The following is a 27,608-nucleotide window of genomic DNA, read 5'->3' on the forward strand; positions in this document are numbered from 1 at the left end:
GATTGCATAACAAATAATTGTATTTACAGAGTTTTATTTGAGAGCAGCCATCTAACATTTAAAAAAAAGCATTTAATAGCCAAGGAAGAAAAGTTCGCAACATTTAACCATTCCAAAACAAAGCCAAGAACCACCATGCATGTTTACATTTAATTATTTGTTGTAACGGCGTAGATGGGGACACACTAAGTTGTCCCATCGCAGTCAGCAGCCCATTAAGCATCTCGTCACAGGCAGAGCCCTTGACCGGGTTTGGGCGAAAAAGGCCTGTGGCTGGTGAAGGGGGCGCAAGGTCAGTCCTGGAGTGCCCGAAACACTTCTGGTTTTCATCCTCTCCTCCTAATCAGGGACTAATTCAGACCAGGGACACCAGTTGAGTACAATTAAATACCAGAAAGTATTCAGGCCCTCTAGGACTGGAATCAAACAGCCCTGCTTTAGACGAAGGTGATGCGGGTACGGGCCTGGTTGACTTGCCACACGTTGAGCTCCTCATACTCCTCCAGGGCCTCCTGGAACTGGGCAGGGGTGAAACCACGGGAAACGCACCGCTGTTCGGCCTCTGCCATGCGAACCAGGCCCCCAGACCCACCCCGGCCCTTCACACCCTCCGTGGCCAGCTCACGCAGCAGGGAGAAGATCACGTCCGCTGGCCGATGGGCTCTGGAAAACAACGGGATAAAAAAAAAGGTTGAGGGTCCAAAGTTGTGGAACTTCATCAGGGTTGGGGTCAAAGCCACAAATTAGGGCCTACTGACTGGTCTGTTCAGAAACGGAATGCCTATTTGACAGGAACAAATCAATGTCCAAATAAACACAGAAAATTGCTTTGACCCAACCTGTGCTTCAAATTGGCCATATAGCGCTGCTGCTTCTGAAACATACAGCGCAACACACTTCCATCAGCTCCTTTGAATCCCTCGAGGTAGACTAGCACAGCAGTATGTGACAAAACATTTGAAGTCAACAGGAACGTGTGGTGAAGTGCTTATTTCTATAGGGTTTAAGGTCTTCTCCAGTATACACACAGTCATGTGAACCAAAGGCAGTAAAAACTCTGGAATTTAACCACTTGGTATAGCTCCTGAATACTCATTACATTTGAAGTCATCCCCTACTCTGCTATAACCCAATCCTCACCCAAAAGGCATCCACTCAAGAGATCTTATTAATGCATAACAGTGTCATCAGGAACTGTCTTGTTGGCAGTTTCACACAGAGCAGGAGGAGAGGAGCTGACCTGGTGGTGCTGGACTTGTCGGCCTGCAGGGAGTCCTTGGACATTTCCATGAGCCTCATCGCCTCGTTCACATCCTCTTTCTCCACCACATCCACCAGCCGCAAACGGGCCTGTGAGGGGGGGGGGACGTGAGACCACAGGTCAGGCAGCTAGCTATATAGGCTACAGCACAGAACACACCAAAAATAAATGCAATAATCAACTGTTAGTGTCTTTCAGACATTCCCATCGTAGGTCGCGCTGTGCCGGCACTGTCAGACCGAGACAAGTGCAATGCCCTCTGGAATGGCTGGCAATTGCCCAAGTCTCCGCCTCTCAACACCAGCTAGTCTCTCCCGATGGATGTGGCTTGACAGTCAATCAACACAATATGATTCATTAAAACAGTGATGGTGGATGTACAGGCCATGGTTGTATTGTAGAAGGCTCTAACAAGCGACGACTGGTTCCGGTCACAGTCAGTTTTGCTTGGGTTTGCACAGCTGCTCCAACAAAAAGGCTGACTGCCCACCCTGCAAAGCTGACCGTGACCAGACAGGAAAACAGATTAAAACACATTAACTATACCCAGGCTAGAGTACAATATTAATTCAGCACAAACGCCATAAAGGGCATGGAAGTAGTATTTGACAAAATTAGGTTGAGGGTCACCCCTCCCCCCAATTGGCTATTGGAGCTCACCAACTTTAAATCAGTTGTGTTAGTCCTTTTTGCCTATGCTGTTGATGTATTTTACAGTAATGGTTTTACATCAATACCGACTGCAGTGGAACAATGCTTGCCCAGTCTTCCCAATCGTTTTACCCTTTTCTGAATTTTATCACTAGGTGGAGACAGACCACCGTACCCCTGAAGACCAACCTATAGTCTACCACACCTCTCATTAGCACCACCAGTTGGAGAGAGTTCGCCATAAGTCTCCCCATGCTCTATATGAACTTGTCCATCCTTTTTGTGCGATTACTCAGATGAAGGCCGAAACTGAATATTTTAACCATGCTTGAATAAAACAATGCATTTCTAATGGTGACTAAGGGTTGCACCTTTTCAATAAGTACAGGGTCACCCAGTGGAGTGGCAGGCTTGCCCTCGTGGCCACCCAGATGATGTAGCACAGTGCAGTCAGGGTGTCGGGAAGTGCTGGTTTTGCAGTAGGGCGGGTGAGTCAGCTACCTGCACAAACAGCACTTTTGACACCCAGGAGCTACGAGACCACAGAGTGAGAAGCATCACATTCCTCCAGTCTTAGTGGACAGGAAGCAGTCATTCAAAAGAGCAGTCAGTGCAGGCATGAGCGTACACACGAGGCCTAGTGCCCAGCGTGTGAAAGAAGTGCTCATACTGCAGGTAGGCTGGGCATCACCACTACCTGCACTGTAAGCACTTTAGCACAAACTGGGCTGTAGTAGACGGTCCAACCACCCAGTCTGACTCCGCTCCACATCCTAAATATGCTCCCAGTCAGGGTAGAAGGAGCCTGTACTCAGGATGGGGTGAGTCTCACCAGGGCAGTGGAGAGGCGGAGGATCGACAGGAGTGTACGGGCGGAGGTGAAGGTGCAGTCCTTGCTGACACGCGCCTCCTTCCTCATCTCCACGTAGGCTGCCGTGATGTAATCAGCCAGCGACTCAGGTATGACGGGCTGTCGCCTCTTACACAGGGAGATGTAACGTCTGGAGGGAGCATACAATTAGTCACAAGCTAAAACATGCACGTGAGAGGAATTTCTAAATAGTTGGTTATTTTACCTCCAGCCCCACAAAGAGCAATACGTCAACTGACCTCATGAGCTTCATATCGATGGGGGTGAAGTGAGTGGGTGGCTGGCGGCAGTGCTGGTGAACATAGGTGATGTGCTGGGCCAGGCGGAGATCGGCCTCGGCGTCAGGCTTGTCCTGGATGAGCCACAGCAGGTCGAAACGGGAGAGCAGGGCGGCTGGCAGCTGGATGTTCTGCTCTATGGTCTTTCGCGGGTTGTAGCGGCCATAGGCAGGGTTGGCGGCCGCCAGGATGGAGCAGCGGGCGTTGAGGGAAGTCATGATGCCCGCCTGACCAGGGAAGGGAACAGAGTGAGTCAGTCACCCATATTCTCTTTAGGGTTGAATGGCGGGAACGCGGTTACAGAGATTTACAGCACAAAACTAATCCCTTTTACCAGGATAAATAAACAGAAACCGGTCAATTATAAAATTATTTATTTGAACAGCATGGTGTGAAATGGAACTGTTAAATTATATGAAATGTCTAAATCTGGCTTCTACAGCCTCTGCATGATAAATCAATGCTCAGTATGGAGCGCATCTCACCATAGTAAACAGGTAGGCCTACATTTGCTGCAGCATAGCCCATGCTACAGTAATATAAAGACAGAATTAACGTTTCATTAACCATCTCACCTGGCTTTCTAAAGACTATATATTTTAATTGCAGCTGCAAAAGTTTAAAACAACCCATCACCCAAATATCGTTTTTTCTTTTTTCTTTCTTAAGTACACACATAAGCACTGGCAAACTCTCAAACTCTTCAAATTGCATCCAAAATAGATAATCTTGTTCTAGATGGCACAGAGAAAAATAAAACATGAAAACGTCCGATTTTACTGAGTTACATAAGGAAACTTGTTAATTGAAATATATTCATTACGCCCTAATCTATGGATAATTGCATCTGTCAAACAGGTAGGCCAACCTGTTTTAGAATAGGGCTGTAACAATGGTAAATCAAGGGGTCTAAATACTTAAGGCACTGTATATGGATGACTTATAAAGCCAGGCACATTGAAGCCGGTCTATTTATTATAGACCTAATTAAGATGGTTTCCTCTCCTTACTTTTCTTTAGCAATTAAGGTAAGGACTGTTTTCTTGTCTCCTGCTGCCTCTGCCTTATTGTTCTAAACACCAATATGCTGATTAACTTTGCTATTATGCTTATAAAAACATGGTCTAGGAAAAGGCACCAATCCAACAGCGCACTGATGCGTTTCAGGACTGCGGACAGCGACCACTATCCCAACACGGGTGAAAGTGCATTTGTTGCAAACAAATCATGAAAACAAAATGGGAAAATAACTTTAGGCTACACCTTTACTATGTCAGAGACATGAAAAATGAGCGAATGGACTTAAATGGGTGGAAGGCCTACAGCCCACCAAGATGCACCTCCACACACAAACATTATTCTGGCAAAAAAAAAAAAAAAAAAAAAAAAACTTTACTCGCCCAGTGGCATGGGGGCTATTTAAGTGCGTGCTGATGCTGCCCCAGGTAGGTGCGCAAAATATTTAGCTTGTCCATGCCCAGCGCGCCTCTCCAGGGTGCTGTTGGAGACGTGGCGCTCCATCAAAATAATTTAACATAAATTATGTAGCCTGCAGACCGGAGACCAAATGTATTACAATGTCATGAGACACTTTTTCAACCATTAACGTATTAATAAGGTGAGAGTGGGGGAGAAAGTCTCCTAGAAAGGCAAGCAGGCAGACATCAGCTCTGGAGCGGTTGCTGCATAATCACAGGTGGACAGCAAATGGTGACTTCACTACAACGAGAGCTTTGTTGGAGCCTTTCTTCCTATCTAAAAATATGCCTCAGCTATCTCATGATAAAGTGAAAACTCCACAAATACAGGTGTGCCAAGCGTGTAGCGTCATACCCAAGAACACAAAAAGGTGCTTCAACAAAGCACAGTAAAGGATTTGAATACTTCTGTAAATGTGATGTTTCCAAATTTTATTGTAAAAAACCTGACATTTCTAGAAACCTGTTTTCACTTTGTCATTATGGGGTATTATGTGTAGACGAGGGGGTTGGGAAATCACATTTAATACATTTTAGAATGCTGTAACGTAAAGGGGTCTGAATACTTTCAGAACGTACTGTAGCTAGTTACAGCTATGAGCTTTTATGTTTGTCGTGCGTAACGTGCAGTAGCCTATATCATATAGAGTACAGTTGATGTCGCAAGTTTACATACAAATTTCTTGTTAACAAACTATAGTTTTGGAAAGTCTGTTAGGACATCTACTTTTTGCATGACAAGTAATTTCTCCAGCAATTGTTTACAAATTATTTCACTGCATCACAATTCCAGTGGGTCAGAAGTTTACATACACCAAGTTGACTGTACCTTTAAACAGCTTGGAAAATTCAGGATGGCAGCATCATGTTGTGGGGGTGCTTTGCTGCAGGAGTGTCTGGTGCAATTCACAAAATAGATGGAATCATGAGGATAATTGTGTGGATAAATTGAAGCAACATCAAGACACCAGTCAGGAAGTTAAAGCTTGGTAGCAAATGGGTCTTCCAAATGGACAATGACCCCAAGCATACTTCCAAAGTTGTGGCAAAATGGCTTAAGGACAACAAAGTCAAGGTATTGGAGTGGCCATCACAAAGCCCGGACCCAAATCCTATAGAAACTTTGTGGGCAGAACTGAAAAGGCGTGTGCGAGCAAGGAGGCCTACAAACCTGACTCCATTACACCAGCTCTGTCAGGCGTAATGGGCCAAAATTCACCCAACTTATTGTGGAAAGCTACCTGAAACATTTGACCCAAGATAAACAATTTTAAGACAATGCTACCCAATTCTAATTGAGTGTATGTAAACTTCTGACCCACTGGGAATGTGATGAAAGAAATAAATCACTCTACTATTATTCTGACATTTCACATTCTTACAATAAAGTGGTGATCCTAACTGACCGAAGACAGGGAATTTTACTAGAATTAAATGTTAGGCATTGTGAAGAAGAGTTTAAATGCATTTGGCTAAGGTGTATGTACATTTTGACTTCAACTGTATGTATTGGATAATTGCATAATCATTTGGGCTTGCTTAGGCTCAAAATATCTTTTAATGAAGGGCTCATAAAATATATGACTCACCAGGCTCGGTAGCATCAGGTTAGAATGTTCATGCTGATCTAAGTTCTAATCAAATCCAGACATTTATATGCTTTTGAATGACATTTCCGGTTTTGGAGGTAAAGACCGGCATACCCGAGATGAAACATTTGTTAAATACCGGGATAATAGTCAATCCCAAATCTCAATGAGTAGGGGAAAAGCTCAGCGTTGAGACAGATATTTTCTATGTTGTCTTCTCGGGGCAGGTTAGTGTTATTTGTCATGAATCTGGTTCCGGAGGCAACTTTGCAGTGTTCACTAGCTGGTAAAGCCACAAAGTCAAAGTTAAACCTAACGCGTAACCTTCAATTAGCATTTTGGTTTTTATGAAATTTTACAATATAGCCAAATTCAACTTCACAGCTGGCACATCTAAGGGGAAAAATAAATATATCACTCAGCACTGTCTCTAGGACAAGATGGAAGACAAACACCAACCTGCTGTAGGGGTACAGGTAGAAAATCTTGGCAGTTCTCCTTTGTTAAAACCACCCATGAATAGCCTTACACAACTAGTGTTAGTTGCCAAGCAGATATGGCTTTGGTAAGGAGAAAGCTCACCTTGGCAATGGAGATGGTCTGCTGCTCCATCACCTCGTGGATGGCTGTGCGATCGGCATCTGCCATCTTGTCAAATTCGTCGATGCAGCAGACACCCTGGTCGGCCAGCACCAGTGCGCCACCCTCCAGGGTCATCTCCCCGGTGAGGGGGTCACGCATCACCGCTGCCGTCAGGCCCACGCCAGAAGAACCTCGGCCCGTTGTATACTGGCCTGGAGGGGGTCAGGGAGAACGGTCATGTCTAGGCCCATGATGTCAGGAGCACAAATACAATCATCTTTAAATCCTTTATTTACTTGAATACGATTGAGGACCTTAATCCAACAACTGTGCAAAAGGGTGTAAACCTTTTAGTCAATATCCAGTAGGCCATTTAGCATGTTGCTTTCACCAGTTGTGTGACCTGGGACCAGTGAAAAAGGGAGAGGAAATATTTCAGATAGTACTTACTGCGAGGAGCCAGGCGGTCAATGTAAGACAGCAGTTGGGACTTAGCTACTCCTGGGTCTCCCATCAGACAGATGTTTATGTTGCCTGGAAGGAGCCAAACCGGGGCATTAGTAAAACACCCCAAAACTCCAGTTAACTCAAATGAAAGCCAAAGCAGCCATTTTAAAAATGGACAATGTTACAGGGCAGTGGAAGGGTTTTATTGCACTCACCTCTGATCTTCATACCCTTGGGGGCCTGCTGCACTCCTCCAACCAGCAGCAGCAGCAGAGCCTTTTTCACATCTTCATGGCCAAAAATCTCAGGAGCAATGGAGCCAGCAAGCTTCTCATAGAAATCTTCCTCTGTAAGTAAGAGAGGAGCACATGGACCAAACTATTCAGTTACACTCAGTCCATTCACATCAGAACATCCTCTTGGACAAACAGCATGTGAAAGGTCTGAAAACAACCCACAGTCACAAAACACTGTTGGTAGATCCAAAAAGGCAGGAAACATTTAAGCAACGAGAAGCTTCATAATACTGCCAACATTGATCTGTTTTCACTGAAAGGATTAAGAACCCGGGGGGGGGGGGGGGGGGGGACGACACGCGCACATACCTGTGATCTGGCGCAGCTCTTCCTCACTCAGCTCTGCTGTGCCCAGCTCATCATCCTCAGTCTTGTTCATTAGAGTGATGCTGTGGGACTCCAGGTACGTCTCTGAAAGTAGACCCTGAGAGAGAGAAACAGTCAGACACATTACAACTCCAGAGTGGCGCAGCAGTCTAAGGCACCGCAACTCAGTGCAAGAGGAGTCACTACAGTCCCTGGTTCGAATCCAGGCTGTATCACATCCATCCATGGTTGGGAGACCCATAGGGCGGCGCAGAATTGGCCCAGCGTTGTCCGGGTTTGGCCATCATTGTAAATGAGAATTTCTTAACTGACTTACCTAGTTAAATAAAAGGAAATAGAAACTGCAGCAGCACCTCTAAGCCAGCCAAGTAGCCTGCTGTCCAGGGGATGTAGTTGTACATCTGTAGCCTCAGGTTACAGAAACAACCTCCTGCCCTAGGGGCCGTTCTAACTTCAACACGCCTTACTTTACATCTCAGCCAAGTCACAGGTAGAGTACAATTCCAGTTTTCCTCCAAATGACAGTATGTAACGTTGTTAAACTTGAGGATAATTCTCAAAAAAGGTTTAAAGAAACTTTAACGCGTTTGAGTGCACTCACTTGGACAGCCTGCCTGAAGCCATTACGCAGCAGGGGGAGGAAGACACCGGAGATAGCCACGTGGTCTCCGGGCTGGGCCACGCGTGTGTTCTCCCCGCGGGTGTAGATGGTCATGCTCCTGGGGATGTTTCCCACAGGAACCTGGTCACTCTGGAGATGGATGGAGGCACAGGTTAGTTAGGGATTCAAATCAGCGCAAAGTCAGACTTGTGCTTGTTTATTTCACGCCAGACAGCTACATGATTTGAATGTGTTGCTGCATTTCAGATTCCTTAGTCAAAGGTCCTTACGTGTTCCTGTATGCGCAGTTCCTGGAACTTGACAAACTTTGAGCCTCGGGTCTGCAGGTAGAGGCGGCCGCCTGACTTGTTGGTGACACACTCTTGACTGGGACACATGATGAGGGGCATGAATGTGGGGGATTGAATCTGATAAGACAGGGGGGTGTCTGGGTTAGCACAAGGAAAGGAACCGAGAGAACTGAAATGTTTCTGTACCAGACAGTGTTTAATGCATTTACCCAACCATGAGAGCAAGTCAATTGATTATATAATTTATCAACTTTCCTTGACAAGTTGGTGCAGTAAGACGCCAATCGCTTACCGGCTGGTATGTCTCTGCCCCACACTGGTCACAGGTGTAGGTGGCAACTGCCATCATGGGCTTGACCTCAGTGGCACGGGTCACGATGCCCCTAACGGTCACCAACTGGCCAATGCTGTCTGCACGGACATCACGGACCACTTTGGGTTTGGCAGTGCTGGGCGGTTTGAAGTAGAGCTCACTGAGAGAGAGAGAGATCAGAGGGGATGCAATAATTGTTATTCCGTGTTGCCCAAATACACAAATCAGCCACCATGACATGAATGGGCATGGCATGTGTCTAGTAGAACATGCATCCAGTCAAAATAAGGATACTTTTTGATATACACAACCAGTCAAAAGTTGATACCTACTCATGCAAGGGCTTCTTTATTTTTTACTATTTTCTACGTTGTAGAATAGTTAAGACATCAAAACGATGAAATAACACATATAGAATCACGTAGTAACCAAAAAAGTATATATTTAATATTTGAGATTCTTCAAAGTAGCCACCCTTTGCCTTGATGACAGCTTTGCACACTTAGCATTCTCTCAACCAGCTTCACTTGGAATGCTTTTCCAACAGTCTTCAAATCAAATCAAATTTTATTTGTCACATACACATGGTTAGGAGATGTTAATGAGAGTGTAGCGAAATGCTTGTGCTTCTAGTTCCGACAATGCAGTAATAACCAACAAGTAATCTAACTAACAATTCCAAAACTACTGTCTTATACACAGTGTAAGGGGATAAAGAATATGTACATAAGGATATATGAAAGTGATGGTACAGGGCAGCATACAGTAGATGGTATCGAGTACAGTATATACATATGAGATGAGTATGTAAACAAAGTAAACAAAGTGGCATAGTTAAAGTGGCTAGTGATACATGTATTACATAAGGATGCAGTCGATGATATAGAGTACAGTATATACGTATGCATATGAGATGAATAATGTAGGGTAAGTAACATTATATACGGTAGCATTGTTTAAAGTGGCTAGTGATATATTTACATCATTTCCCATCAATTCCCATTATTAAAGTGGCTGGAGTTGAGTCAGTGTCAGTGTGTTGGCAGCAGCCACTCAATGTTAGTGGTGGCTGTTTAACAGTCTTACGGTTGAGCCTTACGGTTGAGGGCGGAGCAGTTGCCGTACCAGGCGGTGATATAGCCCACCAGGATGCTCTCGATTGTGCATCTGTAGTTTGTGAGTGCTTTTGGTGACAAGCCGAATTTCTTCAGCCTCCTGAGGTTGAAGAGGCGCTGCTGCGCCTTCTTCACGATGCCGTCTGTGTGAGTGGACCAATTCAGTTAGTCTGTGATGTGTATGCCGAGGAACTTAACACTTACTACCCTCTCCACTACTGTCCCATCGATGTGGACAGGGGGTGTTCCCTCTGCTGTTTCCTGAAGTCCACAATCATCTCCTTAGTTTTGTTGACATGAGTGTGAGGTTATTTTCCTGACACCACACTCCGAGGGCCCTCACCTCCTCCCTGTAGGCCGTCTCGTCGTTGTTGGTAATCAAGCCTACCACTGTTGTGTCATCCGCAAACTTGATGATTGAGTTGGAGGCGTGCGTGGCCACGCAGTCGTGGGTGAACAGGGAGTACAGGAGAGGGCTCAGAACGCACCCTTGTGGGGCCCCCGTGTTGAGGATCAGCGGGGAGGAGATGTTGTTGCCTACCCTCACCACCTGGGGGCGGCCCGTCAGGAAGTCCAGTACCCAGTTGCACAGGGCGGGGTCGAGACCCAGGGTCTCGAGCTTGATGCCGAGCTTGGAGGGCACTATGGTGTTAAATGCCGAGCTGTAGTCGATGAACAGCATTCTCACATAGGTATTCCTCTTGTCCAGATGGGTTAGGGCAGTGTGGTTGAGATTGCATCGTCTGTGGACCTATTTGGGCGGTAAGCAAATTGGAGTGGGTCTAGGGTGGAGGTGATATGGTCCTTGACTAGTCTCTCAAAGCACTTCATGATGACGGAAGTGAGTGCTACGCCCGGGGCGGTAGTCGTTTAGCTCAGTTACCTTAGCTTTCTTGGGAACAGGAACAATGGTGGCCCTCTTGAAGCATGTGGGAACAGCAGACTGGTATAGGGATTGATTGAATATGTCCGTAAACACACCGGCCAGCTGGTCTGCGCATGCTCTGAGGGCGCGGCTGGGGATGCCGTCTGTCTTACTCACCTCGGCTGCAGTGAAGGAGAGACCGCATGTTTTCGTTGCAGGCCGTGTCAGTGGCACTGTATTGTCCTCAAAGCGGGCAAAAAAGTTATTTAGTCTGCCTGGGAGCAAGACATCCTGGTCCGTGACTGGGCTGGGTTTCTTCTTGTAGTCCGTGATTGACTGTAGACCCTGCCACATGCCTCTTGTGTCTGAGCCGTTGAATTGAGATTCTACTTTGTCTCTGTACAGACGCTTAGCTTGTTTGATAGCCTTGCGGAGGGAATAGCTGCACTGTTTGTATTCGGTCATGTTACCAGACACCTTGCCCTGATTAAAAGCAGTGGTTCGCGCTTTCAGTTTCACGCGAATGCTGCCATCAATCCACGGTTTCTGGTTAGGGAATGTTTTAATCGTTGCTATGGGAACGACATCTTCAACGCACATTCTAATGAACTTGAAGGAGTTCCCAAATATGCTGAGCACTTGTTGGCTGCTTTTCCTTCATTTTGCAGTCCAACTCATGCCAAACCGTCGCAATTGGGTTGAGGTCAAATGATTGTGGAGGCCAGGTCATCTGATGCAGCACTCCATCACTCTCCTTCAAGGGTCAAATGGTCCTTACACAGCCTGGAGGTGTATTGAGTCTTTGTCCTGTTGAAAAACAAAATGACTGTCCCACTAAGTGCAAACCAGATGGGATGGTATGTCGCTGCAGAGTGCTGTGGTAGCCATGCTGGTTAAGAGTGCCTTGAATTCTAAATAAGTTACAGTGTCACCAGCAATGCACCTCCACACTTAACTCTGGGAACCACACATGCAGAGATCATCTGTTCACCTACTCAAGAGTCTCACAAAAAAAATCTCACATGGACAAATTTCCACATGTCTAATGTCCATTGCTTGTGTTTCTTGGCCCAAGCAAGTCTTCTTATTGGTGTCCTTTAGTAATGGTTTCATTGCAGCAATTCGATCATGAAGACCTGATTCATGCAGTCTCCTCTGAAAAGTTGATGTTGAGATTTAGCTGTTACTTGAACTCTGTGAAGCATTTATTTGGGATGCTATTTCTGAGGCTGGTAATGCCAATGAACGTATCCTCTGCAGCAGAGGTAACAGTGGGTCTTTCTTTCCTGTGGCGGTCCCCACGAGAACCAATTTCATTATAGCGCTGACAGCAATTTAAGAAACTTTCAAAGTTCTTGACATTTTCCGGATTGACTGACCATCATGTCTTAAAGTAATGGACTGTCGTTTCTCTTACATAATATGGACTTTATCCTATTTGGTAAAGGAACATCTTCTGTATACCACCCCTACCTTGTCACAGCACAACTGATTGGAAGGAAATTCCACAAATTAACTTTTAAAAAGGCACACCTGTTAATTGAAATGCGTTCCAGGTGACTACCTCATGAACCTGGTTGAGAGAAGGCCAAGCGTGTGCAAAGCAAAGGGTGGCTACTTTGAAGAATTACAAATATTTATTTATTTGTGTAACACTTTTGGATAATACATGATTCCACGTGTTATTTCACGTTGATGTCGTCACTATTATTCTAAAACGCATAAAAATGGCACAAATAAAGAAAAAACCCTGAATGAGTAGGTGTGTCCAAACTTGACTGGTACTATATACCAGTTCTCACTTTTCTAAGTAATTCATCCAGGTTCATGTCCAGTTCCAACTCAAGAGACAATGGCAAACATGCTAGCTAAGTGAACTCACAATCTCCTCATGAGCTCTGATGGGTACTGGTTGCGAGGATCCCTGGTGTCTGCGGTGTCGTGACCTCTCTGCTCCATCATCAGCCTATGCTCAATGTACACATCCAGGGAATCCTTGGCCACCACCTGGGTGAAAGAAGAGATGGGTATCGGGGCAGTTAAGTCTCAGACTCAGTGTTTTACAGGTTATTTCATCCTTAAAACTAACCATTAGCAACTGCCTGATCAGAATCAATATCCAAGTCAAGCAGGACAGATGTCTTAAATGAGCACGTTTGTATTAATGCAGCTAAAAAAATACCTCTCTCTCACGGTACTCTGGCAGCAGCTCATGGACGGCATCAGCGAACAGGCCCATATAGCGTTTGGCGTTTTCACAGATGCTCTCCACCAACTCTGGGTCCTCCTCGGCCACATCGTCCAGGTCCACTTGCAAAGCCACCTGCTCCCTGTGGGACAGGGAAACCTACAGAAAACAGGACTGCTATCAGAGACAGTAGAATATTTTGATTTGTGGCCTAGCACAGATGTTGCACAGCCTTTTTCTGCAAACAACGACAACCGTTCCAGCCCATCAGTCATTGGTTAAAGGGTCACTGCCACCACCTCACTTATTTATTGCAGAGTAGAACCAACAAGTTTCAGCTTTCAGGTTCTCTTCTTCAAAATAATGCCATGTATTACTGTGCCTTTTGACTCAACCATTCAGTGGGTTGGCAGGGGAGAAAGATGTTGGCCTTCAGGCTCACCCCGACAGATACTTTGACAATTTGTTTTTCATGGTTTAAAACCATTTATCATATTAGATCATGGACTTTAAGTTACAAATGACAAAGGACTGGCAAGACGAATTACAGAAAGAACAGGATCATGAGTCAGTGCCAAACTCACAAGTTGAGCTCCATATTTGAAGACCTTCTTTCCATTGTCATCCTCACTGTAAAACTCTTGAAGGAACTTCTTGCATTTCTCTGCGGGAAAGAGAGAACAGTCTACTTAACAGTGTACATTGAATGCTATGAATATTACAGGCTACAGGCAGAGTATAGCATGGGTCTGAACTGGGGAACTTGTGTCAAACTGAGTGAACAATCTAATTTAGCTCACCATCCACAATTGTTTTCGGTGTCAATACAACAATACAATTCAGGTAATGAGATGTATACATTTGTGTGGGGTTTAACGTTTGAAAATTGTCATCATTGGAGTCCAGGGCCTGCAAGCTGTGTTGACCTCTAACATCGCATCCCACAGAATCTCGATGAATCATTGAAGTACTATCCCTTTAACTCGGACTTCAAATGTTTTCCAAATGAGTGGATGAGTTCAAACCTTTACAACAATGTAACCAATGATTTAACGTTAAAGGTTTGGTTAGCAGTGCACTTCAACAACAAAAACGTTGTGTCCGTTTTGGGGAAAATAACCCCCACCTCAAAATGTGAAACATTCTGTATTTTAGACACCTCAAAACAAAACCAATCTCTAGCTACACAATATACATATTCCACTTACTGTCTTAGTAGAGCCCAAAATTAAACATTCTGCATTTGGAATGTTTTTTGTAAACAAAGCAGCACATGGCTTTGAGCCTGGTCACTCAGGGGAATCCTCCGCTATACCATTGCCCACAAAATAGTCCCAATGTAACTGATGGATTGAGTTGGTTATTGATTCAAAACATAACTTCGTTTCAATACCAGTGTATTGACGTGCCATGGTCGAATTCACCAGTACGTTAGCCTGGACTTTAGACCAGCAGAAGCTAGCAAACGACAAAACATAACGCCCATACTTGCCGCTGCCTGTAACAAAGAACAGCCTACTCCCGCGGATGAGAAGGGTATAGTTGGCGAAAATGCTTGTGGATTGCTAATTAGCAAGCCAATTATTCCACTTCACTGTCAAATTATGAAAATGAAATATACAAAAATTGTTAACACTTCTTTCATTGATTGAGTCACTTTTGTAGTATTGGGGAGTTATCGTTCACTATCAGTGCAACCCCTAGCATTAGCTATCTCCGCCCATAGACCATGTGCTCCTCGCGCGTAATTCTTTGTCCTCTCGAGTTCCATCCGGGTTACTGAGAATTGAAGCTAGTTAAAAAATATATATATATAAATATATATATACATGCAAGCCACCCCGTAGAAATCCCTAACCGGTATCATTGCCCAAAATGTTAACTACCAAAACAACTTCACAAGGAGCCAGATAGTGTTGTGCACGAGGAGACAGGCCGCGACCACGACTAGATCTGTACGGGGGATTTTGGGCTAGAGCCCCGACGCTCGGCTTTAAAGTTATTACCCATCTTTTGCAGTAAGGTTTTGGAAGCATATAAACGTCGACTACCTGTACTAATTAGCAAACGTTTGCTATCTGCGTCTCCGATCACCCGAGTTTAAACCCAAGACGGACGTCACAAACGTGTTGTCACAAATACTGTCAACATTGTACATTACGTGTATATGCTGCATTTGTGAAACTGATATCAAAGTAGGTGGATTTGTTTCTATAACAGCAATATTACCGCACTTGAGAATCGATTCCCGTTTAGAATGAGTAAGTGTCTATTTTGGCTTCAAGAGCCAGTCTAAACAGAACATGTAGCGATGGTCCTTAGACGTAACTAAAGTTAGATTCCTTTATTGGGGTAGGGGCGACCAAGCCTGAACAGTTTACATGTTAGTAAATTGCTAGATATTAACTCATTGTTGGCTTCTTGGCTGAGCAGACAAAGACCACAAAGTAACGTTAACTAGTCAACCCCAACTTACCCCCAAAAGAAAACAAGCTATTTATTAAGTAATTCTAAAGTCCAATTGCATGGTTTCTGACATACATTTTTGCTCAGACGTAGTTATGAGTGAGCATGCTACTAGCCTCCATTATCAAAATGACTAACTTCAGTAAGCTTGTTTTAAAAAAACATACCTTTCTCAGCCAAGTAATCCTTAGGAGCCATGCTTGTTGAGTAATGTGGTTTTACTTAAACCCACTGTGTTAAGTAACTTATCAGTTATTATATATTTTTTTAACAATGTATTTTCTTTCTGCACTGGGAGACAACAAATTGGAGGTCCAACTGCAAAAACTGGCGCGAGTCTGTTGTCTGCGTGCTCCAATCAAAACGCGTATTTCTATTACCAAAGGCGTGGCTTCACTGTGGCGCGAAAATTGCGGCGATGCGGGGGTCACATGATTCAACAAACTAGCATACCACGTCATCGGTGGCGCGAAAAATTTAGATGCGTTTCATGCTTTCAAGCAATGACCTCGAACATTCTGTGCATAAAAAGGTATACTGAACAAAAATATAAACGCAACATGCAACAATTTCAAATATTTTACTGAGTTACAGTTCACAGAAGGAAATCAGTCAATTAAAAATAAATTAAATGACCCTAATCTATGGATTTCACATGACTGTGCAGCTCTTACTGGGCCTCCCCACTGGGGAGGCCCAGTAAGAGGGCTTTATTACCAGAAATACTCCTCAGTACACCCCCTCCCCTCCTCTGACAACCCAACAGATGAAGAAGCGGATGTGAAGGTCCAGGGGTGGCTTTGTTACAGTGGTCTGTGGTTGTGAGGCATGTTGGATGCACTGCCAAATTCATTCAAACGAAGTTGGAGGCGGCTTATGGTAGAGAAATTAACATCTGTTGGAAATTTCTGCAAAAACTTGAAATGCTCACTAACAGAAATGTATAAAGGGATGTATAAATCAGCTTTTGGTCCATATGGAACATTTCTGTGATCTTTTATTTCAGCTCAAGAAACATGGGACCAACACTTTGCATGTTGCATTTTTATTCAGTATAAATTAATTTAATAAAAAATGTCAATGACACCACCAACATATTGTCCTTCATTTCATGACACATTTGAACATTTAATGACAGGAAAGTAAATAGCTGAAGTCAATAAGCATCTTTGAAGAAGTCTTGGAAACTCAGATCAGTGAAAGTTAAAAGGAAGGAAAAATGCATTATTGCAGTTCTTCAGTATTTCAATAATTCTAACTAGCCATATACAGTTAATCAATAACTGGATCATTTGAGATTTTTTGTATTTTTTATTTAACTTGGCAAGTCAGTTAAGAACAAATTCTTATTTACTATGACGGCCTACCAGAAGGCAAAATGCCTCCTGCGGGGATGGGGGCTGGGCTGGGATTAAAAATAAAATATAGGACAAAACACACATGACAAGAGACACACACCACCAACACTAAAGAGACCTAAGACAACATATCAATGCAGCAACACATAAAAACACAGCATGGTAGCAACACAACACGACGACATGGTAGCAACCCAACATGACAGCAGCACAACATGGTACAAACATTATTGGGCAGACAATAGCCCAAAGGGCAAGAAAGATAGCGACAACAAAACATGACATGAAGCAGCCACACCTGCCAGTAAGAGTGTCCATGACTTGAGTTTGAATGAAGAGATGGAGATAAAACGGTCCAGTTAGAGTGTTTTTTGCAGCTTGTTCCAGTCGTGCTTTGGGATAGGGTGGAGTGAGAGATACGAGGGTTTTATAAATAAGCATCAATCAGTGGGTCTTGTGATGGGTATGATGGAACTGAAGTATACAAACATGTACTAACATACAATATCCCCATCTTGCATTAAAAGCTCACCTTTCATCTGTTTAAATAAACCACGTAACAATATCCTCAGAAATTGGTTCTTTATTGATACATATTAAATCGGTGCTCATTTAACAGTTGGAAACACAACCACAAAGTCATAAACAAGAAAAACAAAAAAACACCATGTGTCTAACAATTCCTATATGAGCCATGAAGATATTTTTCACATTGCATCTTTGAAACATTCATAATGTAAGGCACTTGTATTTTATTCATTCAACAAAAAAATTCTAATAAGAGCTTACAACAAGTGTAACAACGTTATGTCCTGTACTGCTTAACCCTGAAATGCCTGTCTGAGGGATACCAACGTAAGACTATCTTCTCCTAGAAGTGCTGTTCTTCTTGTTACTGTGTTGGGGTCCTTTCTCTCACTGAAACAACTCCTCTAAGTAACTGGTGGAGCGACGAGTGGACGGCTGGAGAGAAAAGGAGAAAGAGTTGAGGGAACAAAGGAATAGCAACCATGGTAGACATTATAGGGCCAGTGCACCAACAAGGCAGATCTGAGTGGGCTTGTGTTTTACCAGTGTAAATTCGGTGTCGTGGTCAGAATCGTCACTCTCGAAGTCCTCAATCTCAGGCTCTTCTTCCTCCACTTCATCATCCTCATCTTCCTCAATCAGACTCAGCCTAATAACACATATTGTACATGAGTATTTCAAACCACAAACTCTTTCAAATGTAACAGAAAACCCCCCATGCTACCCATGGGGCGGCAGGGTAGCCTAATGGTTTGAGCGTTGGACTAGTAACCGGAAGGTTGCAAGTTCAAACCCCCGAGCTGACAAGGTACAAATCTGTCATTCTGTTCCTAGGCTGTCATTGAAAATAAGAATTTGTTCTTAACTGACTTGCCTAGTTAAATAAAGGTAACATTTTTTTTAAATAAAAAAAATGCAGCCACATCAATTCTCTTTTTATTTTAGTATAACTTTGTCATGTGAAATTGGAAACAAGATCGTATGAACATTACATGATCAGATAAAATAATGTTTTCTTTCTCCCTAAACCCACACACACGCAAACACACACTCATGCAAAAACACACAGACATACACACATGGTGAGATGTGATTCGAGGTCACAGTGCCCAGAGGAGGGGCTGGCTTGTGCAATAGGCAGCTTGCTCCTTCGCCTGGGTTCCACCTTGCGCTGCAGTGAACTGGACAACATACAAAGTCAAAACATATTCAAAAAGGAACAACCCCTAGCCCCTTCCCTCTTCAGTGATTGTAGATCTGAACAAACTGGACAGGTTTAATAATAAATTACATTTTTAATGCACTTTTCATTACACCTATTAACTCAAAGGGGAGACAGGTGGCCTCGAGATTATAGCGTTAGGCCAGTAACAGAGAGGTCGCTTTTTCGAATACGGGAGTTTACAAGGTGAAAAATCTGTCTCTGTGGCCTTGAGTAAGGCACTTAAGCCTAATTGCTCCAGGGGCGCTGGACAGTGGTGACCCCACTCCCTACTGGTGTTTCAGGGGGAGTTGGGGTATGCAACACATTTCCATTACATATTTGTGTGTAACAGGACAAAATCTGCCCCCCCCCCTGCAAATAATTAACTAGTAATTAAAAAAGTGATTTTATATACTGGTACATACTACTGGTGTTTGCAAATAGGAAGATATTGGATAGGTGTAAGGCATATGATGGCTCCACCTTTCCTTCCAGTGGTTTATGGGGAGCTTCCTTCATATTGCCTATCCAGTCTCTTCCCATCTGCAAACACCAGTAGGAGCTAAGGTAAGGTTTGTGGAGTTTTCCTGCATTTAAAATTGTCTTTTGTTACTAGCACTAATTTAGCAGGTTGCTGCTATTTTTGGAGAAGGTTTTACTCACAGTGATTGTGATATGTGATTGTTTAGCTACTTTAGTTGAATGCACTTATTGTAAGTCACTCTGGATAAGAGCGTCTTTCTAAATGACTCAAACGTAAATGTTTTCAGACAGGGAAAGGGGACAGGAATTGCCAGAAGAGAGAGAAATGGACAAAGTAGGTAAATGAATATAAACTACCGTTCAAATGTTTGGGGTCACGTAGAAATGTCCTTGTTTTTGAAAGAAAAGCACATTTTTTGTCCATTAAAATAACATCAAATTGATCAGAAATACAGTGTAACAGAGTGCCTCTGTCCAGTGTCTGTGTTCTTTTCTTAATCTTTTCTTTATTGGCCAGTCTGAGATATGGGTTTTCTTTGCAACTCTGCCTAGAAGGCCAGCATCCCAGAGACACATCTTCACTGTTGACGTTGAGACTGGTGTTTTGCGGGTACTATTTAATGAAGCTGCCAGTTGAGGACTTGTGAGGAGTCTGTTTTTCAAACTAGACACTCTAATGTACTTGCACCGGGGCCTCCCACTCCTTTCTATTCTGGTTAGAGACAGTTTGTGCTGTTCTGTGAAGGGAGTAGTGCACAGCATTGTACGAGATCTTCCATTTCTTGGCAATTTCTCACATGGAATAGCCTTAATTTCTCAGAACAAGAATAGACTAACAAGTTTCAGAAGAAAGTTATTTGTTTCTTGCCATTTTGAGCCTGTAATCAAACCCACAAATGCTGATGCTCCAGATACTCAATGTTTCTTTAATAAGAACAACAGTTTTCAGCTGTCCTAACATAATTGCAAAATGGTTTTCTAATGATCAATTAGCCTTTACATTTTTTAATTTTTTAAATGTACTTGGATTAGCTAACACAATGTGCCATTGGAACACAGGAGTGATGGTTGCTGATAATGGGCCTCTGTACACCTATGTAGATATTCCATAACAAATCTGCCATTTCCAGGTACAATAGTCATTTACAACATTAACAATGTCTACACTGTATATCGGATCAATTTTATGTTATTTTAAATGGACAAAAAATGAGCTTTTCTTTAAAAAAACAAGGACATTTCTAAGTGACCCCAAACTTTTGAACGGTAGTGTATGTAGGTGCATATATAGCTAAGTAAAACATTTAGTTTTCTCTTTTAGGTTAAAAGGTGAGAAAGTTACCCCTCTGAAAAGTCGTCAACAGACTCGGGTTCGGAGATGATGCTACCCTTGTCGGAGCCTATGGTGGAGGCCTGTGCATTATGTGTGACGGGCAGGTGCCTGGACGGCTGTCTCTGCACGGTGGAGGTGAGGCCTGGGGTGGCCAGGTTGTTGTGGATGCCGCTGTGGATGTTTAGTGAGAAAGTTAGAGGCATATATATCATACGCCCCCCAAAATGCTAACCTCCCCTGTTATTGTAATGGTGAGAGGTTAGCATGTCTTGGGGTTATGATATTTGTACGTCTGTAAATTTGTCACTCATCATGAATCACAATTCATTCAGGATTATCCGTAATCATGGTAGCATCCACATTAATGTAGAAGTGTTCAGAAACATATTATATTCTTATTTACAATAAAAGTGACTCCAATATGACACAATAGGTTATTTACCATTAATTTCTATTGGGCACAAAATAATCTGAAACACAACCAAAACAGCAAATCCTGCCAACAAAGTTGGAGTCACAAGCTTGATTTAATCATTGCATGTTATGAACATGGGACCAAATACTAAACGTTTGACAAAATTTAATAAACTATACATTAATTTGTCCAAATACTTATGACACCTTCAAATGGGGGGACTAGATACATAGAGCATTCATTTCTAAACAGTAAAAAATATATATCTGAAAATACCCTCAAATAAAAGGTGACATTCTGTATTGTCGCCTCATATAAAACATTTGATCTTAAATCCAAAATGCTGGAGTAGAGCCAAATTAAATGTTTTAGCTCTACTAAGCAAATAAATAAGTAGGTGAGTGTAGCTAAGTAAAACATTTAGTTATCTCTATTAGGTTATAAGGTGAGAAAGTTACCCCTCTGAAAAGTCGTCATCAGACTCGGGTTCGGAGATGATGCTACCCTTGTCGGAGCCTGGGGTGGAGGCCTGTGTATTATGTGTGACGGGCAGGTGCTTGGACGGCTGTCTCTGCACGGTGGAGGTGAGACCTGGGGTGGCCACGTTGCTATGGATACTGCTGCTGTCCAGCCATGGCCCTCTGCTAGCGCTGGACACTGACCCTGGAGGAGAGGTCAGGGGTCAAACCATAGAATTACATATACAATACAACTCATGAGTTTTATAGGATTTTTGTGGGTCAAAACTCAAAGGTCTCTGTTCAGCTCGCAAAACTCCACCTATCCAACCCTTCTCTTTTTAAAGAAAACCATTCACCTTCTCAAATGTTCCAAGCCATTACTCCCCTCTTAACACATTTGATCAATTACATTGGGCCATGGGTTGTAGAAAGATGGGTCACAAAAATCAGGAATTATGGTTCACCAGCACAATACTGTACTGTAGATATGTGGTAGTGGTGGAGTAAGGCCCGGAGGGCACAGTGTGTTGTGAAATCTGTGAATGTATGGTCACTAACATTTTATAAAATGCCTTAATTTTGCTGGACCCCAGGACGTGTTGCTGCTGCCTTGGCAGGAACGAATGGGGATCCATAATAATAATCACCTCTCTATAACTTTATCTCTTTGTTAGTAATATGTGTGTATGTGTGCTTCTGACCCTGGGGGGTAGTCCTCCTGCGTTTGGCTGCAGGGGTGCTGTGGGGGGACAGCGTTGCGCTCCTCTCCCCATCCTCTCGGGGCTTGGAGGAGCCAGACTGCAGAGAGCGCTGGTACATCCTCAGAGATGGCCAAGAGGGGGCAGCAGAGCCACACTCAGCACTCAGGAAAGCAGACCTGGGAGGGAGGGAGGGAGAAACAGACTCAGGTCAGGACTATCCTTTAGGCACTTCATGTAGATCTGAAACAAACAGACAGCTCTATTTGTGTTTCTTGTGTGCAAGTGTGAAATGTGAAAAAAAGGACATGCATATCCTTATGTGTCTAGTTGCTGTGTGTGACTCACAGCTGGGCTCGGTCCTGACGTAGGAGTTTGAAACTGAACTCGCTGAGTATCTCAAGGAAGGGCAGATTGGGGGGTTGCTCCATCTCTGCTGCCTCCCGTAACGCAAACCGGATACCATCCCTGACCAACAGAGAACACTTCTACATACCAGCTAGAAATAACTTTATTTATCAAAAAGTTTGAGCTTAAACAGATTTTTTGTCAAGTGTGCGTATGTTTTTGTAAATTGTAAATTACTGTCTGCACAAATCATTTCTCAATTGGGACAATACATACACTACCGTTCAAAAGTTTGGGTTCAGAAATGTCCTTGTTTTTGAAAGAAAAGCTAATTTTTGGTCCATTAAAATAACATAAAATTGATGAGAAATACAGTGTAGACATTGTTATTGTTGTAAATTACTATTGTAGCTGGAAACGGCAGATTTTTTATGGAATATCTACATAGGTGTACAGAGGCCCATTATCAGCAACCATCACTCCTGTGTTCCAATAACACGTTGTGTTAGCTAATCCAAGTTTATATTTTTAAAAGGCTAATTGTTCATTAGAAAACCCTTTTGCAATTATGTTAGCACAGCTGAAAACTGTTGTCCTGCTTAAAGAGGCTATACACCTGGCCTTCTTTAGACTAGTTGAGTATCTGGAGCATCAGCATTTGTGGGTTCGATTACAGCTTCAAAATGGCCAGAAACAAATAACTGTCTTCTAAAACTGGTCAGTCTATTCTTGTTCTGAGAAATGAAGGCTATTCCATGCAAGAAATTGCCAAGAAACAGACGATCTCGTACAACGCTGTGTACTACTCCCTTCACAGAACAGCGCAAACGGGCTCTAACCAGAATAGAAAGGAGTGGGAGGCCCCGGTGCACAACTGAGCAAGAGCACAAGTACATTTGAGTGTCTAGTTTGAGAAACAGACACCTCACAAGTCCTCAACTGGCAGCTTCATTAAATAGTACCCGCAAAACACCAGTCTCAACTTCAACAGTGAAGAGGCGACTCCGGGATGCTGGCCTTCTAGGCAGAGTTGCAAAGAAAAAGCCATATCTCAGACTGCCCAATAAAAATGATAGATTAAGATAAGCAAAAGAACAGAACTAGAAGGTCAGTATCCTGGAGTCGCATCTTCACTGTTGACGTTGAGACTGGTGTTTTGCGGGTACTATTTAATGAAGCTGCCAGTTGAGGACTTGTGAGGCGTCTGAACTAGTCTAAAGAAGGCCAGTTGTATTGCTTCTTTAAAGCAGGACAGCAGTTTTCAGCTGTCCTAACATAATTGCAAAAGGGTTTTCTAACGATCAATTAGCCTTTTAAAAATTAGCTAACACAACGTGTTATCGGAACACAGGAGTGATGGTTGCTGATAATGGGCCTCTGTACACCTATGTAGATATTCCATAAAAAAATCTGTTGTTTCCAGCTACAATAGTCATTTACAACATTAACAATGTCTACACTTTATTTCTGATCAATTTGATGTTATTTAATGGACTAAAAATGTGCTTTTCTTTCAAAAACAAGGACATTTCTAAGTGACCCCAAACTTTTGAACGGTAGTGTATATTGACATTTAGTGTGTATATGTGACTGACATGTGCAGGGACACCAATGGTTTGCGGATGCGGTGCAGGTCTATGCCGAAGCTCATGGCCAGCCTTTTAGCTAGCTCTCTGATCTCCCCAAACTCCTGGCCTCCACCAACGCACTCTGGAGCCAGTGCTGAGAACAACTGACACACACACACACACAATTAGTAATATATGAATATATAGTACATCTGTAATAAACATGATTTAATTTAAGCATGCACACACCTGCTGCAGACTCAGGCAGACAGTCTTGGCGCTCTGCACTGGACTGATCATCTTGGTTTTGCTCAGAGTCTCCTTGATGATGTCACCGTAGTCTTTGTAGAACTAGAGGAAGTAGACAAGACTGTCACCCTCTCTATGGTTCTACCACTAGAATTACAATGATTCAATGTATTTCTATGGTTTCTACTATTATAATTATTAATAATTCATTTCTATGGTTCCACTTCTATAAATACAATGATTAATCCAATTTCTATTGTTCTACCTCTATAAATACAATGACTCATCCTATTTCTATGGTTCTAACTCTAAAATTACAAGGATTAATTCTCTCTCTGTATCTCTCTGGTTCTACCTCTCCGGTTCTACCTCTCCATATCTTTTTGGTTCTACCTGTCCATCTCTGCATTTCTACAGCTAATAGTCCTAAAACACGGAAATTTGTTTCCTCTGGTTGGTTCAACCATCCCTATGGGGAAAATGAATAGAGAAAAAAATAGGGTTTTGGGATAAATGCTGATAATAAGGTCTGAGGTTAACACAGGCTCAAGAGATCTTAAACGCATTGTTCTATGAGATAATTTCAGTCAGTTAACATAACATTTATGAATTATGAAGCCTTTGTGCTTTTTAATAACAAATTCTTAAATTCACTAAAAGTGACATTAGCTGATGAAGCTGATATCATAGAACAAAACATACAATATCTCCTAAGCATGTGTTTACCACTGATCTATTTTCGGCATTTATCCAAAAACCTTACCAAAACTACATTTCTTTTCCTGAAAGGCTTTTGTCCAACGAACTATGGCAGAGTTAAGGAGTCTGTATGCTTCCCAACCGAATCAGTTTGAAAGAGTTCCTGCATATGTTATGACATTTTGTGACGTTTTTGTTCGTTTTGGACTTCGGCAAGGGTTTTTTCATTTGTTTCGGGCACATATAATTTTTTCTTAAAAGGCAAGCCGTCGTCAGTGATTGGTCAACAGTAGGGATTCTTCAATAAAGTCTTTGATGTCATTCAACGAGAGATGACTCAGTTTCATGCACATTTTTTCATTTAGAAATACTGCACTAAATCTTAGATGTAAAATTGTGAGACTAAGATCTCCTCGGCAAAAGCGTAAACATTTATGACAGATTTCTTGAGTTATCTTGGATTAATTCAGAATATTTTGAGTAAGTGTATACTGGCTACGGTGTCTCAAAATGGACAAAGTACTATTTACGCTTTTTTCTCGTTTTTCAAGCAAAGGTCTTTTAAGGAAGTATGCGAGCACACTCGTTCGGTTGAGCCTAGCCAACTTCAGCGAGCCGCCAGCCAAACTCAAGCAGTGCCTACAAAAAGACGCCGTTACTATTTCTCTAATACAGCTACCACTTTCATCAGTTAGTCTCTCACCCACTCTTTTCCCTGACTCACTCCTCTTCAGATATCCTGTCATCCTTTTCCAACCCCATGTCATGTCTTTGGCATGATTAAAAGTTAAGACTTATTTTTATCAAATCAATTTTCTGTAATTATTATTATGTGATTAAACTACTCATGTAAATGCAATTAACGAGGAAGTCGGGGCACCACGGAAAATCTTCAGACTACATAAATTATTCTTCAATCAATGAACTATTCTTTACCTCACGTCAGTCTCATTCCAAACGTCGTAAATTATTGATTATCTGCACGAACCCAGACTTTACTATTAATCATCCATACACCAATTGGCTTAATCATTTATTTACTAACTAAATAATCACAGAAATTCATAAACAAACAAACAGTAGATATGTTACTAACAAATGATAGGGAAGATTCCCTAGTGGGCTAAGACGATATGACAGCTTGGTGGACAATGGGAAGTGTGTGTGGACTGAGAAAGAGCGGAAAGGAAAAAACGGATCAAGAAATAAACACATTTAAAACTTCAAATGGTTTTGCTGGAGACAGCCAGCAAACCACTTAGCAACCGTTGCTCTTCTCTTACCGTCATAGTAATCACACAATAGAATTTACAACCAGTTGATAATTATATCAATTGAAATGCTAATCCTTTGCACATGAACGCTCACTCATTCGGGAATAATTGCAATCAATATATATTTCCACCCATGTGTTGTGATATTTTCTGTTGGAGTCAGTTCATCCGTGTCTCTTTCTCTCTCTCTTTCCGTTTCCTTGAAGATCCAAGTCTTACATGGTTAGAATGGATACTTCAGAGTGCCATTCAGAAATGTAGAATAGACTAGATGTTTCGGTGGTTGCCGGTATTCGCATCCCAGGTTGACATCATTTCTAGCTGCAGACTAGTAATTCATATCTAAAATTTGCTCTTCTTCTGTAGGGATCGATAGTCTCAGAGTTGAACCATTTCCAGCTGTGTAGTCAATGCTCCACGTGGTGTGGTTAGGAATTCAATAACTATTCGCAATCACAGGTCACGCTGTTGGTTTGCTTAGTCTTGGTACTCAAACCTGTACCATCTCAGTTTATACCGAGGTACGTGTGGGTCTGAAGAGGATTTCCTCAGGAGGGGGCTTTATTTGTAACAGTAGAAAAGGCACCTCTATGACGCCTGATTGTGTCTGTGCTCACGGGGGCGGGCCAATGACTTAGTTAAACTTTAAAGGGAATACAATTCTCTCACATTAAAGGTTTAACATCACATCATTTCACAAATAGTTTCATCTTTACTCATTCATTTTAAACAAGAATTAGATGGTAACCAGATAATTAAGAAATGTACACATTCAGAGTTATAGTTATGTGTGTTTCCTGTCGTCTGAGGTCACCAAATGAAACACATTCGTCATACCCGTCCCTTAAGTGTCCACGGACCATTCCCACCTTCTCACAAGTGAACATTTTGTTTCGTATTCCCATTTTGGAGTTAGGAGTTCGCCACGTGAAATTATTTGTTCTCTCTGTGTCTCTCTCTCCATACTGCATGGCCATGGAGAAAGTCTCTGCCAGGAATTGACGACCTGAGATAACAGAACCTGAGTGTAGGAGAGTGATAGGGAGGGGGAAGCTACGATCTATACCCAGAAAGGACCAAGTCATGACACCCTCCTCCACCTTCTCACCCCTCCTCTCTTCTCACCCATCTCCCTCCACCTTCGCACCCCTCCTCCTCAACCTTTTCTCACACTCCTCCCACTCACTGCACATTCCCCCCTCTCATGCCCTTCTCTCACTAATCCTCTATTTCTCACTAATCCTTCCATCTTTTCTCTCACTCCCTCCCCATTTCTACCCCTCTCTCATTCCTCTCCTATCCTTCTTTCCCTGTTCTCCCACTCCTATATATCTCTCTCCGCCCTCTCTCA

The 27,608-nt window shown here is 42.8% G+C and overlaps 2 protein-coding genes across 2 annotated transcripts in view; both read right to left on the bottom strand.

Moving 5' to 3' along the window:
- Nucleotides 1–17: 17 nt before the first annotated feature.
- Nucleotides 18–15,990, bottom strand: mcm7 (minichromosome maintenance complex component 7). The gene is made up of 15 exons (XM_029662472.2): nt 15,807–15,990; nt 13,758–13,837; nt 13,168–13,332; nt 12,868–12,992; nt 8,985–9,165; nt 8,672–8,809; nt 8,382–8,531; nt 7,763–7,877; nt 7,373–7,504; nt 7,161–7,244; nt 6,711–6,922; nt 3,023–3,288; nt 2,745–2,913; nt 1,241–1,350; nt 18–663 (listed from the first exon to the last, which is right to left on the bottom strand). The coding sequence occupies exons 1-15, from the start codon at nt 15,835–15,837 to the stop codon at nt 438–440; spliced, it is 2,184 nt and encodes a 727-aa protein (XP_029518332.1). The 5' UTR covers nt 15,838–15,990; the 3' UTR covers nt 18–437.
- Nucleotides 15,991–17,564: 1,574 nt separating this feature from the next.
- The window catches only part of LOC115130900 (cohesin subunit SA-2), a 40,231-nt gene continuing 30,187 nt past the window's right edge, over nt 17,565–27,608 (bottom strand). Inside the window, exons 24-32 of the mRNA XM_029662474.2 lie at nt 24,285–24,386; nt 24,063–24,199; nt 22,468–22,587; nt 22,123–22,298; nt 21,419–21,623; nt 20,555–20,716; nt 18,605–18,706; nt 18,069–18,174; nt 17,565–17,960 (exon numbers count right to left, since the gene is read on the bottom strand). Coding sequence (XP_029518334.2) covers nt 17,913–17,960; nt 18,069–18,174; nt 18,605–18,706; nt 20,555–20,716; nt 21,419–21,623; nt 22,123–22,298; nt 22,468–22,587; nt 24,063–24,199; nt 24,285–24,386 — 1,158 coding nt within the window. The 3' untranslated portion in view covers nt 17,565–17,912. The remainder of the gene's footprint in view (nt 17,961–18,068; nt 18,175–18,604; nt 18,707–20,554; nt 20,717–21,418; nt 21,624–22,122; nt 22,299–22,467; nt 22,588–24,062; nt 24,200–24,284; nt 24,387–27,608) is intronic.

The sequence above is a fragment of the Oncorhynchus nerka genome, linkage group LG6 (assembly GCF_034236695.1).
Source record: "Oncorhynchus nerka isolate Pitt River linkage group LG6, Oner_Uvic_2.0, whole genome shotgun sequence".
Taxonomy (NCBI): Eukaryota; Metazoa; Chordata; class Actinopteri; order Salmoniformes; family Salmonidae; genus Oncorhynchus; species Oncorhynchus nerka.